This window comes from Bubalus bubalis, chromosome X (assembly GCF_019923935.1).
Source record: "Bubalus bubalis isolate 160015118507 breed Murrah chromosome X, NDDB_SH_1, whole genome shotgun sequence".
In the NCBI taxonomy this organism is placed as follows: domain Eukaryota; kingdom Metazoa; phylum Chordata; class Mammalia; order Artiodactyla; family Bovidae; genus Bubalus; species Bubalus bubalis.
Window position 1 is genome coordinate 79,006,339 of NC_059181.1, and position 19,672 is coordinate 79,026,010.

General features: G+C 37.4%; 1 protein-coding gene across 2 annotated transcripts in view; it reads left to right on the forward strand.

Annotated features, from left to right (window-relative positions):
• The first annotated feature begins 2,833 nt into the window (after positions 1–2,833).
• Positions 2,834–19,672, forward strand: part of LRCH2 (leucine rich repeats and calponin homology domain containing 2) — a 115,343-nt gene continuing 98,504 nt past the window's right edge. The window contains exon 1 of one of the 2 annotated variants that reach the window (XM_025276128.3): positions 2,834–3,230. In XM_025276128.3, the coding sequence (XP_025131913.2) occupies positions 2,873–3,230 (358 nt within the window). In that variant the 5' untranslated portion in view covers positions 2,834–2,872. The remainder of the gene's footprint in view (positions 3,231–19,672) is intronic. The other variant, XM_025276126.3, reaches the window with a different exon arrangement.

Sequence of the window (19,672 nt, forward strand, 5' to 3'; positions counted from 1 at the left end):
TTTCTGCCATAAGTGTGGTGTCATCTGCATATCTGAGGTTATTGATATTTCTCCCAGCCATCTTGATTCCAGCTTGTGTTTCTTCCAGTCCAGCATTTCTCATGATGTACTCTGCATAGAAGTTAAATAAGCAGGGTGACAATATACAGCCTTGACGTACTCCTTTTCCTATTTGGAACCAGTCTGTTGTTCCATGTCCACTTGTAACTTTTACTTCCTGACCTGCATACAGATTTCTCAAGAGGCAGGTCAGGTGGTCTGGTATTCCCATCTCTTTCAGAATTTTCCACAGTTTATTGTGATCCACACAGTCAAAGGCTTTGGCATAGTCAATAAAGCAGAAAGAGATGTTTTTCTGGAACTCTCTTGCTTTTTCCATGATCCAGCAGATGTTGGCAATTTGATCTCTGGTTCCTCTGCCTTTTCTAAAACCAGCTTGAACATCAGTAAGTTCACATATTACTGAAGCCTGGCTTGGAGAATTTTGAGCATTACTTTACTAGCATGTGAGATGAGTGCAATTGTGCTGCAGTTTGAGCATTCTTTGGCATTGCCTTTCTTTGGGATTGGAATGAAAACTCACCTTGGAATAGTTCAGTATGATGTAATTAATATTTTCAGGGTTTCTAATATATATGTCTTTTAAAATCTTAAGTGGAGTAGGTTGTCATGCCCTCCTCCAGGCGATCTTCCTGACCCAGGGATAGAACCCAAGTTTCCTGCATTGCAGGCAGATTCTTTACTGCTGAGACACCAGGGAAGCCCCCCTGATATGTCTTCATGATACTCAACATTTCACTGTTTCTTCTCCCCTGAGTTTAGTATTTAGCTGATGTTAAATACTAAAGTTTTCAGGAAACAAACTGCAGAGACTCCCTTGGCTTTTTCCTGCATCATGATCAGAATTTTAACAAAAATTTATATTATAATTCCGTCTAGTTCATCCCCAAGTTCATTGCCTTATTCTAGATCCCGAAATAAAACATCTCACTTTTAATTTATTTGTAGGCTGATAAAAACATCCTGTAGTCTATCCCAATAATCTTGATCTCTAATAGAAGAATTTGGAGCTTTGGACTCGGCGTCTTCTTCTCTATATTATTTATAAATGTTGGGTAACTACCAATTTGCTTGGTTCTCTTGAATACAAATCACATTTGTAGTTGGCCAGTGCTTTATTCAATAAAGACTGCATATTTTGTTCAAAACTCTGTCAAAGAGCTTCAGAATGTGTTATTTTGCCTGATTTTCATGTATATCTAGCCTACCTTGTAGGCTTTCTGTTTTTTCTACTTACACTATCTTTTACATTCTTTGAAAGATTACTTTTCTTCTTAAATTGGTTGTATAAGGCCTTCTCTCGACAGGTATTCTGAGGACATACTTTTCCTGGAGTCTAATACATTGTTTTAAATAATCACTAATTTTTTTATTGCCTAGTTATTAAATGTTCCTTTCCTAATCTTATCTCTATCTAATGCATTTAGTTTCCCTTTCCACCCTTTTTGATTCTGGGAATTCTCAATTAATACCTAATTTGATTTGTGATGTAAGAAAGATGAGATATAAGGTAGAATGTTCTTTTTTGACACCAGTGAGTTTAAATAATTTGATTTCGCTTCCTAATATGTTGTGGAGGTCTAATTTTCAGTACTGGTCCTTCTGTGGGTCATGCATGTGGCAAATGTGATTTCTTGCACCATAGTTATCTTAGTTTACCTATATGGCCACAAAGCAATTTAGACAAGTTGTAATTCTTTCCTGTATTTTCCCCCAAAGTAGTGATTTTTGTGGAGCTTTCTCCAAGAAAATGAGACTGTTGATACATTGTTTAAACTGAAGTGGGTGTAAAAGAGATGCAGAAGATATTCTAATTAATGATAACTGAATATGATCAAGTATTCTGATAGTTTTCTTGTGTAACTTTTCTACGAGTGAAAAAGATTTGAATAACTCTTGAGTGCGAGTGGAGGGATGGCAGTGACCTATCTAAATGGTTGGCTTCAGGTTCCAAGAATGAACTCGGAAAATCCAAGATTGATTAGCTTCCTATCCACAGCATTAAATCTTCAGAAAGCCTGTATATCAAAAATAAACTTTAAGGTTGTTTGATGATGAGAGTTTTCCATCAGCCATACTAACATGATGAGAAGAAACTCGAGATATTTTGGAGACCTTGGCAGCACTTCAAAGAGTTATAGAAAAGAATGTAGAGAACTTTTCCAAGTTTTGGAAGGCAGCAGTTTGGCTGAGACATACACACACTGCAACGAGAGGCTCCCTTGAAAACATTTTAAAAGGCTTTTCTTATTTTGGGATTCTAAATTATGGCAAAATTCATGCAGGCTTAAAACACAATTCTGCACCCATATTCCTCCCCAAAGTTTCTCTCCGTGTTAACACTGCTAAAGGATTCCTGAGGCATTTGCAGTAAGCGTTTCAATCAGGTAGCTGATAGTCCTTCTAAATGCCGCTTCAAAATATTCTAAAACGAATCTCTTTCATCTCTAATATATTTACTTTTGTTTTGCAGATCTCAAAAGGTGAAGCAACTTAGAGATCTGGGGTCACATCCCTGACGACCTAGAGTTAAGCTGGTGTCGCTTCGCAAGATTTTGGTACCCGAAGCAGCGGAACCGGGATTTAGCATCCTTCCTCTGATAGCACATTTCTTAAAGCAAGCATTCTGCACGTTTGAACAGCGTCTCTTCCATACCCAACACCTCCTCCCACCCCGCCCCCTGGTTCCTTCCCACCCTCTACCTCGCACCCCCCACCTCCCGCCCCCAGCCTGCGCATGCGTCCTAAGAACCCCCTACACTCGCGGCACAGACTCAGAGTATTGTCGGGGGCTATTCTCTATCCCAGGAACATGGCGGCGAGTCAGGGAGGTGGTGGTAACAGTGGGGGCGGCGGTTGTGGTGGAGGTGGAAGTAGCGGTGGCGGTGGTGGGGCCGGCGGGGGAGGTGGCGGAGCCGGAGTGGGAGGCGGCGGCGGCGGCGGCGGCGGCGGGACCATGGTGGTGCCCATCCCGGTACCGACTCTTTTCGGTCAGCCGTTCCCCAACGGGCCGCAGTGGAACCAGGGGAGCCTGCAGCCTCAACACACCGTGAGGAGCCTGGACCGGGCCCTGGAGGAGGCGGGCAACTCCGGCATCCTAAGCCTCAGCGGTAGGAAGCTCCGAGACTTCCCGGGCAGCGGCTACGACCTGACGGACACCACCCAAGCAGGTGACAGGGCGGGGAGGGGGAGGGGAACTGGGCGAGGAGGTGGGGGCAGTGGGTTTCTGGGTGGCTGCGTGGCTGCGTTGTTAGACTCTGCCGATCTGGGCGGGTGCGCGGGGGCGGCGAGACTGAGTCGGAGCAGCCAGTTCTGAATGTGAGGGGCAGAGCAGGGAAGTGGCGGCGGGGGTGGGGGGGGAGTGGGGGGTTAGTGGGGGGTGGGCAGGAATGCTGACTGAAGGGTCTGTGGAAACCTGGTGGGATGTGAGGAGTGAAAGAGCATTATTGTTAAAGCGAGTTTCCCCACTAAAGGGGTGGGGAGGGAGGTATTGACACCTTCCTGAATGCACTTCTTCCAACTCTCGTGAATGTTCTGGTCTTTCCTGGAGGAAAAAAAGACAATACATAAGACCATAATCTATACATATTCTTTAAAGCCATGCGTGCCTGTAGGAATGGTATGTCCCTTTTCCTAGTGCAGCAGCAGTATTGCCACGGTTTTTTTCTGTGTTCTTATTTTGTGTGTGTTTTAATCATCCTAGAATAGTCTTGCCTTCTTGTCACGTATGCCGTTAAATACTGAGATTTGTCATTTTCCTGGTGTTGAGGTAGTGGTGCTTAAATTAGTATTTGCTGCAACGGCAAATTAAATCATCAATCACTTATGTGTCTGCTTTACTAAGGGAAAGAATCCTTGTTTTGAGTTGTGTTGGAGTCTTAATTTTCATTACAGATGTAACCAAAAATTGTAAGGGCATTTTTGAGAATCAAAATTAACTCCATTCTTTTTGGAGTTGTGGGTTAATGGCTTATCATTTTGGATGAGAAATAGGCTATTGTAATGTTCTTCATATACTCGCTGGTACTCTTTGTTGTGGATGGCATTTTTTGTTATGAACAGTCACCCCTCTGCCTTATAAGCCAATGCGGATTATTTTAGGTGTGTTTTGATTTGATGAAAGACTTTTCACTTTTCATAATCTTCAAATATGTTATTTATGTATCTGTTTTCATCTGCATTGCTGAAAGAAATCATGGACAAAATGATCTTAATAAATTTAGTGATTTTGAGGCAATGTAGTAAGTAAATTCACTCATAATGGGAGGTAATAAAAGACCTCTTATTTTCAGAATAACACTATTTCATTGTATTGTGTTTCTAGATATTAAATCAAGATGTGTGTTTGGATGAGGGTGGCGGGAGGAAGAGAACCTAAAATTGACGCCTCCTATCCAGTTATTCTCTTAGGAGTTATCCTAAGAACCATCAATGATTTTGTGTGTTGGAAAGCATATTTGAGTATTTACTCTTTCACTCTGAACAGATTTCCTAAACAAGATGTTCACATATTCAAGATATATTGGCAAGACATTATACTACTAGGTATGTTCTTCAAAGGCTTCAAGAAAAATGATTTCAGACTGCATCATTATAGGGATTTGTTGTTTTGCTTGTTGGTTAGCTATAAAAGATTTATCTATCTATAGTGCAAAGTTGAAGCATCCTAGGTTGGCATTCTGGCCTTTCACTGTCTGGCTTCTGTTTATTGTTGCAGCCTTAAGTCCTCAAATGCTCCTACATAGAACCCTCTGTTCCAACTAGGTCAGCTCCCAGTTCCTTAAACACGGTTTATGAATTTCTGCCTCATCTTTGTAGAAGATCCATATTCATGAGATTTCCTTTTCTCCACCTATTTAATTTTGTTCAAGCCCCAGCTTTTCCAAGATGCTGTCTCCACCTCCCTTAGTCCAGGGCAGTCTTCTGTTTCTTTGAATTCCCATGGTACTTAATGTCTTTACCACTTACGTGCTAGTGCTGGCTTTATTTTCTTTTTTACGTTTTCCTTTCCCTGGGAAGATGGAAAGCTGCTTAAGGGCAGGGAATAAGTAATACAGTTCCTTAGTTTTCTCATTATATACTGCTTATATTGTACTTAATATTTTTCATAAATATGAATATCATCTTATGTGATTATAACCATTGGCTTTTAAGGCTTCAGTTTGTTTTCAGAGGCAAGTTTTAACACAAATCAGAACCATATTTATTCTTGGTAAAATTCATTCATCATAAACTTTATCAGTGTCTACAGTAACAGAGAACTTTTTGAAATAATTCCACCTCATTTTACTTTTTTAAAAAAATTGAATTGGTGTTCCTTGTGGGAACACATGAGAATTTAAATGAGAAATCTGTGGGTGATTCATTTGCCATTCATTTTTGACCAAATTCAACCACAAGAGACTAGTATCCATTGTATATAAATGGAATTGAAGAAAAATAGAGCATGTTTGAGATTATACATACATACCTGTATATATACAAACATATAAATATGTATATGCAATATAGTCTCTGCTCAATGAAAACAGTTCTGTTTGTTGTTATTGTTATATTTAAAATGACTCTCAGTGGAATAATGTTTCAGTACCAAATTGATTAGTTAGACAGCAATGGTTTATTGAGTTGCGAAGAGACTGGAAGAAGGGAAAATAGGTAGGAAGCTATTTGTTAATCTAGGTGTGAGGTGGTGAAAATCTAGGTTAAAACAAAATTGGATTAGAAGGGGAAATTGATACATTTAAAGGAAGGGAGATGGCTCTTCACATTGTTTGCTGTTCCTTACCAGGTACATAAAAGATGAAATAGACCTGTGGCTTTCCACCTTGCCTGCATTTTAAGATAGCAAGGGAGTTTTTTTTTAATCTATTCCCCGGGCTCCACCCCAGACCAGTTAAATCAGAGTCTCAGGGGCAAAGAGAGGGGTGTGTGTGTGTGTGTGTGTGTGTGTGTGTGTGTAAATATTCCCAGGTGATTCTTCTGTGCAGTCAGGGTTGGGAAACTCTAGAATTTTTTAGACATTTAAGAAATATTTATTGTTTGAGTGAATGAGAACATTGATAAAAGTTTGGTGACTAACCTAAAGCTAATTGTCAAGAAGGTGAAAACCAAAGCTAGGAAGGAACTAAATGTTCAAGTTCTAGTACAGAGATCAGAACCAAATATTCACATTCTAGTTCAGTACTCTTTCTGATAGACTTGTGTGAAGCAGACTCATTTTTTTTTCATCATATTATGTCTGTAGTGACTAGGAACTTACAGGAAACTATAGTTTCTCCAGTTCCCTTGAATAACTGTTTTACATTTAACATTGTTGGATAAATTTGTGTTAAAATACTGACTGTAAAATATGTAGCAGCAAAGTCTTATTTTCTCTATTAATAGTCTTCCTGTGAGGGAATGTGGATTATATATAGCTGATAGCAAAGTTTATCTTTGGTATCTTTTTTATTTCTCTTTGCATTTCTGTTGTCTGTTCTTCTTCACTTGTCCCCTTCCTCCTGCTGCCCTCCTTATTTCTTTTCCCCTCTTCAGCCTCACTCCCCTTTCTTTGCTGGGATGGAGCTCAACTGCTAATAACTAATTATGGCAGCCTTTCTAGGCGATTAACATTTAAAAGAGAGAGTTTGCCAATTTACTTGATTCTCCATTTGGTTGTGCTCATGACCTTTTTTGAATTGATAAGCCTTCCAGATACTTCTTAATTAAAATCCTCATGCATATAAAAACATGAAATCAGGGATCAGAAAGTTTCAGGAAAGTAGCTAACTCTGGTTGTAATGTCTTATCTTTGCTGGTCTGTGGGTAGACTTGGCAAGACAAAGGGAAATTGCCTAGAAAGTTTTAGTCTATCTGGATACTGTGATACTTGTTGACTTTAAGAGAGCTTAAAAATGATAATGGGTAAATGGCTATGCAAACAAATTTGGAAACTTTTCATATTTGACTGTCACCAGTACTACAAGTAAGTCTCAGTCTATTTGCAGCTGCCCTCTCTGCTTATTCATACTTCTTTATGCCCATAAACAATAGGTCTGTGAAACAGATTTAGGAATTCTTTACATACATCAGATTATGCTGTGTCCTGATGAATCACATGTTTTCCTGTAAACCTGGAGTCAACTCTAGTATTTCCTACATGTGCTGGTTCACCTCTTCAACTGTGGAGCATGATGCATTGTATCTGCTTGTAAAATGGAGCCAGTTAAACTTTGCAGCCTCTGATTTTGTTACATAGGTGAAGGCCATCTTAGTGCATTCAGTGGAATAAGCTTGTGATTTTGTTGCCAGAGTCAAATATCTGTCTTGCTTTATGTAATAAATGTCTTGCTGAAAAATTAATATGAAGGACATTTTTGTTGGTTGACTCATATTTTAATTGGTTCAGATTGAATTTGAGTTGCTAAACCTTGCAGTGTTTTTATTCAGTGATGAATTCTCCTAGAGCATAAATAGTTGCCCTTTCTTTGTTTTGCAAGTTCACATTTTAAAGTGTTTAAAAAAAAAAAAAAAAAACCCAAAACCCATGGTAAATAAGAAACACAAAATAAAAAAAAAAGTTATCTTAAATCAGAGTGTATGTTTGTCATTAAACTCATACCATTTATACGGCTCCTTGTAAATTCTAAGCACTTTCATATATATTACCCTTTTGTACCCTAATAATAACCCTGTGAGCTTTGTAGAGTGCATAGTAATTACCCTTTGTTGTTGAGAGAGATTAAGTGATTTGCCAGAAGTTAAATGGCTAGTATATGTCAAAGTGTGGGTCAGAGGCTAGATTTTCTAAATTTAACACTATTCCAGTGTTATTTCTGTTGCAACACTTTCTCTTCTTATAACAAAGCTATTAATAAACACTGTGCTAATAAATAGGTGATTTAATCTGAAAGATGAATGCTTACTTAGCTTCATAGATTATATAGTTTCTGTTTATGGTCCAGTGTGTTTTGTTTTGCACATGATATTTGCATAGCTTGTCTTCATGGTATTGGTTTTACAATAGGTACATTAAGAAAGCTTTTATTAAACTCTAACTCTGGAAACATGATCCTCTAAAGGTTTATAAAATAGGTGCATGTGAACAGTAATATATGTAATTATTAGAAAAGAGATGTAGCAATATTAAAAATATATATTTTAATAAACTATACAAATAAGTTATATGGAACTGTGGCATACAGCTTAATTTTATTGGGAGTTAAGTTAGTTTGAGAAAATTTCCTATAAAGTTAACTTGCTGAATCTTGAGTTAAATGATTACTATGGGATCAGCTTCAGTTCAGTTCAGTTGCTAAGTTGTGTCCGACTGTTTGCGACCCCATGCATGCCGGGTTGGTTAGGATTAAGCAGAAAGGGACAATTGCAGGCTTTCAGGGGAGAAATTACACCCATATGGAGTTGAGAATGGCATTGCATATTAAGGGCAGATGTTAACTGAACGTTCACTCTGTATTTTCTCAAACATACCTGGAGGCTGAGAGGAGGGAATTGGTGGAGAGTTCAGTGTTAAAATACAAGATGGGGAGGGAGGATCTTCATGGACTGGGTGGAGAGTCGTTAGCAATGGAAGGGAGGGGTTACCTAGTTCCCTGACTTTTACTAAGGTGGATGGGAATGTAGATCCCTGGGGACAATAATGTCTTAAATTTTAATGTTAATCGATGCAGTGTCATCTGGGAAAACAAGTTTACAAGCATAGGAATAGGTACTCAATAGAGCAAAATGCTTTAAGGAGTCATTATGGAGAATAAGCCACAGTTTAGAATTAGGAGTGTGTGATAAGCAGCTAGATTAGTTGCATTTGAAAAATATGAGCTTACCATGTTTTCTGAAAAAAATTACCATATATACTGCATGACAGGTAGAAGAACAGAAGTGGTTGATTGGAATATTTTAGAATTGGGATTATAGAGACACTGGCTTAAAGTTTAAAATTTAATATTTTGATTTAGATTGTTTGTAACATAAACTCTGAAGTATTTATTTATCATCAAAAGCATAAAGATATACAAGATCCAGAACCTCATTGACAGCATGAGAAGTGATGTTCAGGACACTTTTCACAAATAAAAGTAATTGAAGACTTAGAGCATATTGATTTCCTGGGAGGTGGTATTTAAGTTCCAAGGCATACAGTCACACTTTGCAAAAGGGTATATCATTCTTCTAGCCCATCCCAACAGTACACTCTAAGGGATACTTAAACTGTGTGATGCCCACCCCCATTGTACAGAGACTGTTCATCATCATGAACAATTTAGACCGGGAAACCTTTTACATTTCTCTATACTTTGTGTATATTTAGGTAGTTCTTGAAGCATTGTAATACAATCAGTTCTCTGAAAAGTTTCAGAAAGTTTTCTCTGCTTCCCTTTTTTCCCCCCATTACCCTTTTATAGAAAAAAAAAATACCTTATACTCCAGGGAACCATTTAATGTAATAAAAGAAAACTGTAGAAGTGAGTTTTATAACAATAATTTAAGTTTGTGTTTAGTTTCATTTTAAACTAGTGTATTCAGTCTGCTAAAGGTCTTTTAGTCTTTACATTTCTACTGTTTCAAATAAATTACAAATTGATAGCATTCCACTTATAGACTACCAGTCAGTAGACTGTAATGGATAGTTAAACAATAGATATTGTCTAATACATATTTTGATAAAAAACTTTTTTTAAGTTTTTTTTTTCCAAATAGGAAAGTAAAGTCTTACCTATTTGTGGACATTGTTTATCTGTATACTCTTATAATTTGAGGCATAGATTGGTGTTTAAATTAATTATGCTTCTTTCAGTGAAATTTTATGCATAATATTAGGGATGTAAGGGGACAAAAGACAGAAATAAAATGACTGTGTATACACTTTTATTTGAACTGTATAGAGACTAACCAATTCTAGAACATTTGTGAATTTGGATTTGATTCAAAAATGACTTCGTTAAATGATTATGTCCCTAAGAGACTCCAGAATGTGCAGCATAGAAATTTTCCCCTCTTAAAAAAACAATTTCAATATATAAATCCTTAGTACTTTAGCTAATTGGTTAGAGATGCCTGTGTCAATGGGAAATCAATTACTTTTAAAGTTATTTATAAATTTAAAAGTAGTAAATCAAACATAGATAACTATCTCCTTAATCTACCTTGATGAGTATGTAAGAATACATTTGTCATATCTATTTTATATAAATGGACAAGATGGTAAAGTTGCTGCCTTTAGGGAATTTATGATTTAAAGGGGTGGTATAAATTAAGTATTCATGTATCTATTATATAGGCTAGATCATGCTTTTAAGGAATGGGGAACTTGCCCCCAAGAGATATTTGGTAATGTTGGGGCTTCCCTGGTAGCTCAGATGGTAAAGCATCTGCCTGCAATGCAGGAGATCTGGGTTTGATCCCTGGGTTGGGACGATCTCCTGGAGAAGGAAATGGCAGCCCACTCCAGTACTCTTGCCTGGAAAATTCCATGGATAGAGGAGCCTGGTAGGCTACAGTCCATGGGATCGCAAAGAGTTGGACACGACTGAGCAACTTCATTGGTTTTTGGAAACAGTTTTGATTCTCATAACTTGGGGATGCTACTGACATTTAGTGGGTAGAAGCCAAGGATGCTGCTAAGCATCCTAAAATGAACAGGACTGCACACACAAGAAAGACTTTCCAGGTCCAAAATGTCAATGGTGCCAAGACTGAGCACTGCTTGGCTAAAGTAAGATGAATGTCATAAGCGAAAACAAAGCAGTGTGCAAATTTGAAGAGGGAATGGTGACATCGATTATAGGATAGGCTTTGAAGGGGAGAGGATCAGATTTTATACTTAATCATGAAAAGAGGATCCAATTCTCTGCGACCCCATGGACTATAGCTTACCTGTCTCCTCAGTCCATGGAGTTTTCCAGGCAAGAATACTGGGGTGGGTTGCCATTTCCTCCTCCAGGGGATCTTCCCAACCCAGGGATCGAACCCATGTCTCCAGCATCTCCTGCAGTGGCAGGCAGGTTCTTTATCACTGCACCACCTGGGAAGCCCATTAAAAAAAAAAAAAAAAAAAAGAGGATACTACATGAATATTGAAATCCCAGAGTATCTTGAAACTCAAAATGTCAAAAAAAAAAAAAAATCAACTTTTGTATTGACCCTAGGACCTCTGGTCTTGCAGACCAGAAACTTGGGAATTGTTCTTGACTCTTCACCTTCCCTCACCCTCTATATATGGTTGGAACTTAAGGGCTCTTGATCATAACTCTTTGAATAGCTTTCAATTCTGTTCCATTCCTGTCTAATCTCAGTGTCAGTTGTTGTTGTTTATGTCCTTCTCTCCTCACCTTTAACTGACCCTATCAGCAGTTTTTCCCAAATGATTTCTCTGCTTCATGTTCGGTTTGCTTCAAGTCCAATTTGTTCTTCATACTGTAGTCTGAGGACTCTTTCTCATATGCAAATCTGATTGACACTTGTTGCTACTAAGACAGCTTCGAGCCAGTAAGCTAGCTCCTTAATAATACACTGCTTAGTTCTTGTTTTGAACTTTTAAAAAATGTAATTCATAACTCTGCTTTATATAACTGGTAATTTTAATATTATATTACTTACTACTAAGTTGCAAAGATATAAATTGTTGTATGAAACTGTAGTTCATTCTTTTTGATGGCTGAACTGTCTTTCATTGTGCAACTATAGCATACTTTATCTACTTTCTCACTGGTAGCCATAATATTGTTAACATATTTTTACTCTTGTGAACAGTACTACTATAAGTCTTATTATTCATGTGTCCTGTTGTACATATACAAGAATTTCTTGTGTGTATACTTGTGAATGAAATAGCTGGGTTATATAATAATATTTGTTGTTGTTCATTTGCCAAGTTGTGTCTGACTCTTTTTGACCCCATGGACTGCAGCATGCCAGGCTCCCTATCCTTCACCATTTCCTGGAGTTTGCTCAAACTCATGTCCATTGAGTTGTTGATGTCATCCAACCATCTCATCCTCTGTTGTCCCCTTCTCCTCCTGGCTTCAATCTTGCCCAGCATCAGAGTCTTTTCCACTGAGTCAGCCTATCGCATCAGGTGGCCAAAGTATTGGAGCTTCAGCTTCAGCATCAGTCCTTCCAATGAATATTCAGGGTTGATTTCCTTTAGAATTGACTGGTTTAATCTTCTTGCAGTTGAAGGAACTCTCAAGAGTCTTCCCCAGCACAGCAGTTAGAAAGCATCAATTCTTTACCGCTCAGCCTTCTTTATGGTCCAACTCTCACATCCATACATGACTACTGGAAAAACCATAGCTATGACTATACAGACCTTTGTTGGCAAAGTGATATCTCTACTGCTTAAAAGCACTGGCTAGGTTTGACATAGCTATACTTCCAAGGAGCAAGAATCTTTTAATTTTGCAGTCAACTTCTGCATTGATTTTGTAGCCCAAGAAAATGAAATCTGACACTGTTTCCACATTTTCCCCATCTATTTGCCATGAAGTGATGGGACTGGATGCCATGATCTTAGTTTTTTTATTTTTTTATATTTTTTATTATTTTTTTTTAATTTTATTTTATTTTTAGACTTTACATAATTGTATTAGTTTTGCCAAATATCAAAATGTATCCGCCACAGGTATACATGTGTTCCCCATCCTGAACCCTCCTCCCTCCTCCCTCCCCATTCCGTCCCTCTGGGTCATCCCAGTGCACCAGCCCCAAGCATCCAGTATCGTGCATCGAACCTAGACTGGCAACTCGTTTCATACATGATATTTTACATGTTTCAATGCCATTCTCCCAAATCTTCCCACCCTCTCCCTCTCTCACAGAGTCCATAAGACTGTTCTATACATCAGTGTCTCTTTTGCTGTCTCGTACACAGGGTTATTGTTACCATCTTTCTAAATTCCATATATATGCGTTAGTATACTGTATTGGTGTTTTTCTTTCTGGCTTACTTCACTCTGTATAATAGGCTCCAGTTTCATCCACCTCATTAGAACTGATTGAAATGTATTCTTTTTAATGGCTGAGTAATACTCCATTGTGTATATGTACCACAGCTTTCTTATCCATTCATCTGCTGATGGACATCTAGGTTGCTTCCATGTCCTGGCTATTATAAACAGTGCTGCGATGAACATTGGGGTACACATGTCTCTTTCCCTTCTGGTTTCCTCAGTGTGTATGCCCAGCAGTGGGATTGCTGGATCATAAGGCAGTTCTATTTCCAGTTTTTTAAGGAATCTCCACACTGTTCTCCATAGTGGCTGTACTAGTTTGCATTCCCACCAACAGTGTAAGAGGGTTCCCTTTTCTCCACACCCTCTCCAGCATTTATTACTTGTAGACTTTTGGATCGCAGCTATTCTGACTGGTGTGAAATGGTACCTCATAGTGGTTTTGATTTGCATTTCTCTGATAATGAGTGATGTTGAGCATCTTTTCATGTGTTTGTTAGCCATCTGTATGTCTTCTTTGGAGAAATGTCTATTTAGTTCTTTGGTCCATTTTTTGATTGGGTCATTTATTTTTCTGGAGTTGAACTTTAGGAATTGCTTGTATATTCTCGAGATTAGTTGTTTGTCAGTTGCTTCATTTGCTATTATCTTCTCCCATTCTGAAGGCTGTCTTTTCACCTTGCTAATAGTTTCCTTTGATGTGCAGAAGCTTTTAAGGTTAATTAGGTCCCATTTGTTTATTTTTGCTTTTATTTCCAATATTCTGGGAGGTGGGTCATAGAGGATCCTGCTGTGATGTATGTCAGAGAGTGTTTTGCCTATGTTCTCCTCTAGGAGTTTTATAGTTTCTGGTCTTACGTGTAGATCTTTAATCCATTTTGAGTTTATTTTTGTGTATGGTGTTAGAAAGTGTTCTAGTTTCATTCTTTTACAAGTGGTTGACCAGATTTCCCAGCACCACTTGTTAAAGAGATTGTCTTTAATCCATTGTATATTCTTGCCTCCTTTGTCAAAGATAAGGTGTCCATACGTGTGTGGATTTATCTCTGGGCTTTCTATTTTGTTCCATTGATCTATATTTCTGTCTTTGTGCCAGTACCATACTGTCTTGATAACTGTGGCTTTGTAGTAGAGCCTGAAGTCAGGTAGGTTGACTCCTCCAGTTCCATTCTTCTTTCTCAAGATCGCTTTGGCTATTCGAGGTTTTTTGTATTTCCATACAAATTGTGAAATTATTTGTTCTAGCTCTGTGAAGAATGCTGTTGGTAGCTAGATAGGGATTGCATTGAATCTATAGATTGCTTAGGGTAGTATACTCATTTTCACTATATTGATTCTTCCAATCCATGAACATGGTATATTTCTCCATCTGTTAGTGTCCTATTTGATTTCTTTCACCAGTGTTTTATAGTTTTCTATATATAGGTCTTTAGTTTCTTTAGGTAGATATATTCCTAAGTATTTTATTCTTTCCGTTGCAATGGTGAATGGAATTGTTTCCTTAATTTCTCTTTCTGTTTTCTCATTATTGGTGTATAGGAATGCAAGTGATTTCTGTGTGTTGATTTTATATCCTGCAACTTTACTATAGTCATTGATTAGTTCTAGTAATTTTCTGGTGGAGTCTTTAGGGTTTTCTATGTAGAGGATCATGTCATCTGCAAATAGTGAGAGTTTTGCTTCTTCTTTTCCAATTTGGATTCCTTTTATTTCTTTTTCTGCTCTGATTGCTGTGGCCAAAACTTCCAAAACTATGTTGAATAGTAATGGTGAAAGTGGGCACCCTTGTCTTGTTCCTGACTTTAGAGGAAATGCTTTCTATTTTTCACCATTGAGGATAATGTTTGCTGTGGGTTTGTCATATATAGCTTTTATTATGTTGAGGTGTGTTCCTTCTATTCCTGCTTTCTGGAGAGTTTTTATCATAAATGGATGTTGAATTTTGTCAAAGGCTTTCTCTGCATCTATTGAGATAATCATATGGTTTTTATTTTTCAATTTGTTAATGTGGTGTATTACATTGATTGATTTGTGGATATTGAAGAATCCTTGCATCCCTGGGATAAAGCCCACTTGGTCATGGTGTATGATCTTTTTAATGTGTTGTTGGATTCTGATTGCTAGAATGTTGTTAAGGATTTTTGCATCTATGTTCATCAGTGATATTGGCCTGTAGTTTTCTTTTTTTGTGGGATCTTTGTCAGGTTTTGGTATTAGGGTGATGGTGGCCTCATAGAATGAGTTTGGAAGTTTACCATCCTCTGCAATTTTCTGGAAGAGTTTGAGCAGGATAGGTGTTAGCTCTTCTCTAAATTTTTGGTAGAATTCAGCTGTGAAGCCGTCTGGACCTGGGCTTTTGTTTGCTGGAAGATTTTTGATTACAATTTCAATTTCCGTGCTTGTGATGGGTCTGTTAAGATTTTCTATTTCTTCCTGATCGAGTTTTGGAAAGTTGTACTTTTCTGGGAATTTGTCCATTTCTTCCACGTTGTCCATTTTATTGGCATATAATTGTTGATAGTACTCTCTTATGATCCTTTGTATTTCTGTGTTGTCTGTTGTGATCTCTCCATTTTCATTTCGAATTTTATTGATTTGATTTTTCTCCCTTTGTTTCTTGATGAGTCTGGCTAATGGTTTGTCAATTTTATTTATCCTTTCAAAAATCCAGCTTTTGGTTTTGTTGATTTTTGCTATGATCTCTTTTATTTCTTTTGCATTTATTTCTGCTGTAAGTTTTAAGATTTCTTTCCTTCTACTAACCCTGGGGTTCTTCATTTCTTCCTTTTCTAGTTGCTTTAGGTGTCGAGTTAGGTTATTTATTTGACTTTTTTCTTGTTTCTTGAGGTGTGCCTGTATTGTTGTGAACTTTCCCCTTAGGACTGCTTTTACCGTGTCCCACAGGTTTTGGGTTGTTGTGTTTTCATTTTCATTCTTTTCTATGCAAATTTTGATTTCTTTTTTGATTTCTTCTGTGATTTGTTGGTTATTCAGCAGCGTGTTGTTCAGCCTCCATATGTTGGAATTTTTAATAGTTTTTCTCCTGTAATTGAGATCTAATCTTACTTCATTGTGGTCAGAAAAGATGCTTGGAATCATTTCAATTTTTTTGAATTTTCCAAGACTAGCTTTATGGCCCAGGATGTGATCTATCCTGCAGAAGGTTCCATGTGCGCTTGAGAAAAAGGTGAAATTCATTGTTTTGGGATGAAATGTCCTATAGATATCAATTAGGTCTAACTGGTCTATTGTATTGTTTAAAGTTTGTGTTTCCTTGTTAATTTTCTGTTCAGTTGATCTATCCATAGGTAAGAGTGGGGTATTAAATTCTCCCACTATTATTGTGTTATTGTTAATTTCTCCTTTCATACTTGTTAGCATTTGTCTTACATACTGCGGTGCTCCCGTGTTGGGTGCATATATATTTATAATTGTTATATCTTCTTCTTGGATTGATCCTTTGATCATTATGTAGTGACCATCTTTGTCTCTTTTCACAGTCTTTGTTTTAAAGTCTATTTTATCTGATATGAGTATTGCTACTCCTGCTTTCTTTTGGTCCCTATTTGCATGGAAAATCTTTTTCCAGCCCTTCACTTTCAGTCTGTATGTGTCCCCTGTTTTGAGGTGGGTCTCTTGTAGACAGCATATGTAGGGGTCTTGTTTTTGTATCCATTCAGCCAGTCTTTGTCTTTTGGTTGGGGCATTCAACCCATTTATGTTTAAGGTAATTACTGATAAGTATGACCCCGTTGCCATTTACTTTATTGTTTTGGTTTCGAATTTATACACCGTTTTTGTGTTTCCTGTCTAGAGAATATCCTTTAGTATTTGTTGGAGAGCTGGTTTGGTGGTGCAGAATTCTCTCAGCTTTTGCTTGTCTGAAAAGCTTTTGATTTCTCCTTCATACTTGAATGAGATCCTTGCTAGGTACAATAATCTGGGCTGTAGGTTATTTTCTTTCATCATTTTAAGTATGTCTTGCCATTCCCTCCTGGCTTGAAGAGTTTCTATTGAAAGATCAGCTGTTATCCTTATGGGTATTCCCTTGTGTGTTATTTGTTGTTTTTCCCTTGCTGCTTTTAATATTTGTTCTTTGTGTTTGATCTTTGTTAATTTGATTAATATGTGTCTTGGGGTGTTTCACCTTGGGTTTATCCTGTTTGGGACTCTCTGGGTTTCTTGGACTTGGGGGATTATTTCCTTCCCCATTTTAGGGAAGTTTTCAACTATTATCTCCTCAAGTATTTTCTCATGGTCTTTCTTTTTGTCTTCTTCTTCTGGGACCCCTATGATTCGAATGTTGTAGCGTTTAATATTGTCCTGGAGGTCTCTGAGATTGTCCTCATTTCTTCTAATTCGTTTTTCTTTTATCCTCTCTAATTCATTTATTTCTACCATTCTATCTTCTAATTCACTAATCCTATCTTCTGCCTCTGTTATTCTACTATTTGTTGCCTCCAGAGTGTTTTTAATTTCACTTATTGCATTATTCATTATATATTGACTCTTTTTTATTTCTTCTAAGTCCTTGTTAAACCTTTCTTGCATCTTCTCAATCCTTGCCTCCAGGCTATTTATCTGTGATTCCATTTTAATTTCAAGATTTTGGATCAATTTCACTATCATTATTCGGAATTCTTTATCAGGTAGATTCCCTATCTCTTCCTCTTTTGTTTGGTTTGGTGGGCATTTATCCTGTTCTTTTATCTGCTGGCTATTCTTCTGTCTCTTCATCTTGTTTAAATTGCTGAGTTTGGGGTGTCCTTTCTGTATTCTGGCAGTTTGTGGAGTTCTCTTTATTGTGGCGTTTCCTCGCTGTGTGTGGGTTTGTACAGGTGCCTTGTCACGGTTTCCTGGTTAGGAAAGCTTGTGTCGATGTTGTGGTGGATGGAGCTGTATTTCTTCTCTCTGGAGTGTAATGAAATGTCCAGCAATGAGTTATGAGATGTCTATGGTTTTGGGGTGACTTTGGGCAGCCTGTATCTTGAAGCTCAGGGCTGTGTTCCTTTGTTGCTGGAGAATTTGCTTGGTATGTCTTTCCCTGGAACTTGTTGGCCCTTGTGTGGTGCTTGGTTTCAGTGTCGGTATGGAGACGTTTGATGATCTCCTGTCAATTAATGTTCCTTGGAGTCAGGAGTTCCCTGGAGTCAGGGTTTGGACTTAAGCCTCCTACTTCCAGTTATCGGTCTTATTTTTACAGTAGTTTCAAAACTTCTCCTTCTATACAGCACCATTGATAAAACATCTACGTTAAAGATGAATAGTTTCTCTACTGTGAGGGTCACTCAGAGAGGTTCACAGCGTTACATGGAGAAGAGAAGAGGGAGGAGGGAGTTAGAGGTGACCCAAATGAGATGAGGTGGAATCAGTAGTGGAGAGAGTGGGCTAGCCAGTAGTCACTTCCTTATGTGCACTCCACAACTGGACCGCTCAGAGATGTTCACGGAGTTATACAGAGAAGAGAAGAAGGAGGCAGGAGACAGAGGTGACCAGAAGGATAAAAGGGGGAAATGAAAAGGAGGGAGACAGATCCAGCCAGTAATCAGTTCCCTAAGTGTTCTCCACCGTCTGGAACACACAGAAATTCACAGAGTTGGGTAGAGTAGAGAGGGGTTAGGGAGGAGATACAGGTGACCTGGTGGAGAAAATGGAGAGTCCAAAGGGAGAGAGAGCAGTCATCCAGTAATCTCGTTCCCTAGTGAAAAATGGGTCCTGAGGATTGGGTTCTTAAAGGTACAAAATTGGTAACAAATACATAAAAGCAAAAATTAAATATCTAGAGTAGAGTTTGGAATTTCAAAAATGCGATGTTAATGAAAAGAAGAAGGAAAAGAAAGAGAGAAAAAACAAACAAACAAAAACAAACAAGGTCGCAAAAATTATAAAGAAACTACAGGTACAAAATTGATAACTAATACCAAAAAGCAAAAATTAAAAATCTAGAGTAGAGTTTGGAATTTCAAAAATACAATGTTAAAAAAAAAAAAGAAGAAGAAGAAGAAAAATAAAGAGAGAAAACAAACAAACCAACAAAAACAATGTAGCAAAAATTATAAAGAAAATACAGGTACAAAATTGATATCAAATACCAAAAAGCATAAATTAAAAATCTTGAGTAGAGTTTGGAATTGCAGATATATGATGTTATACAAAAGAAGAAGAGAAAGAAACAGAGGGAAAAAAAAGGAAAAAAAAAAAGTCACAGAAATTATAAAAAAAAAACTATATGTACAAAATTGATAACATATACCAAAAGGCTAAAATTAAAAATCTAGAGTAGAGTTTGGAACTTCAAAAATATGATGTTAAAGAAAAGAAGAAGGAAAAGAAAGAGAGAAAAAATGAACAAAGAAAAAGAAACAAGGTCGCGAAAATTATAAAGAAACTACAGGTACAAAATTGATAACTAATACCAAAAAGCAAAAGTTAAAAATCTAGAGTAGAGTTTGGAATTTCAAAAATACAATGTTTAAAAAAAGAAGAAAAATAAAGAGAGAAAACAAACCAACAAAAACAATGTTGCAAAAATTATAAAGAAAATACAGGTACAAAATTGATATCAAATACCAAAAAGCATATATTAAAAATCTTGAGTAGAGTTTGGAATTGAAGATATATGATGTTATACAAAAGAAGAAGAGAAAGAAACAGAGGAAAAAAAA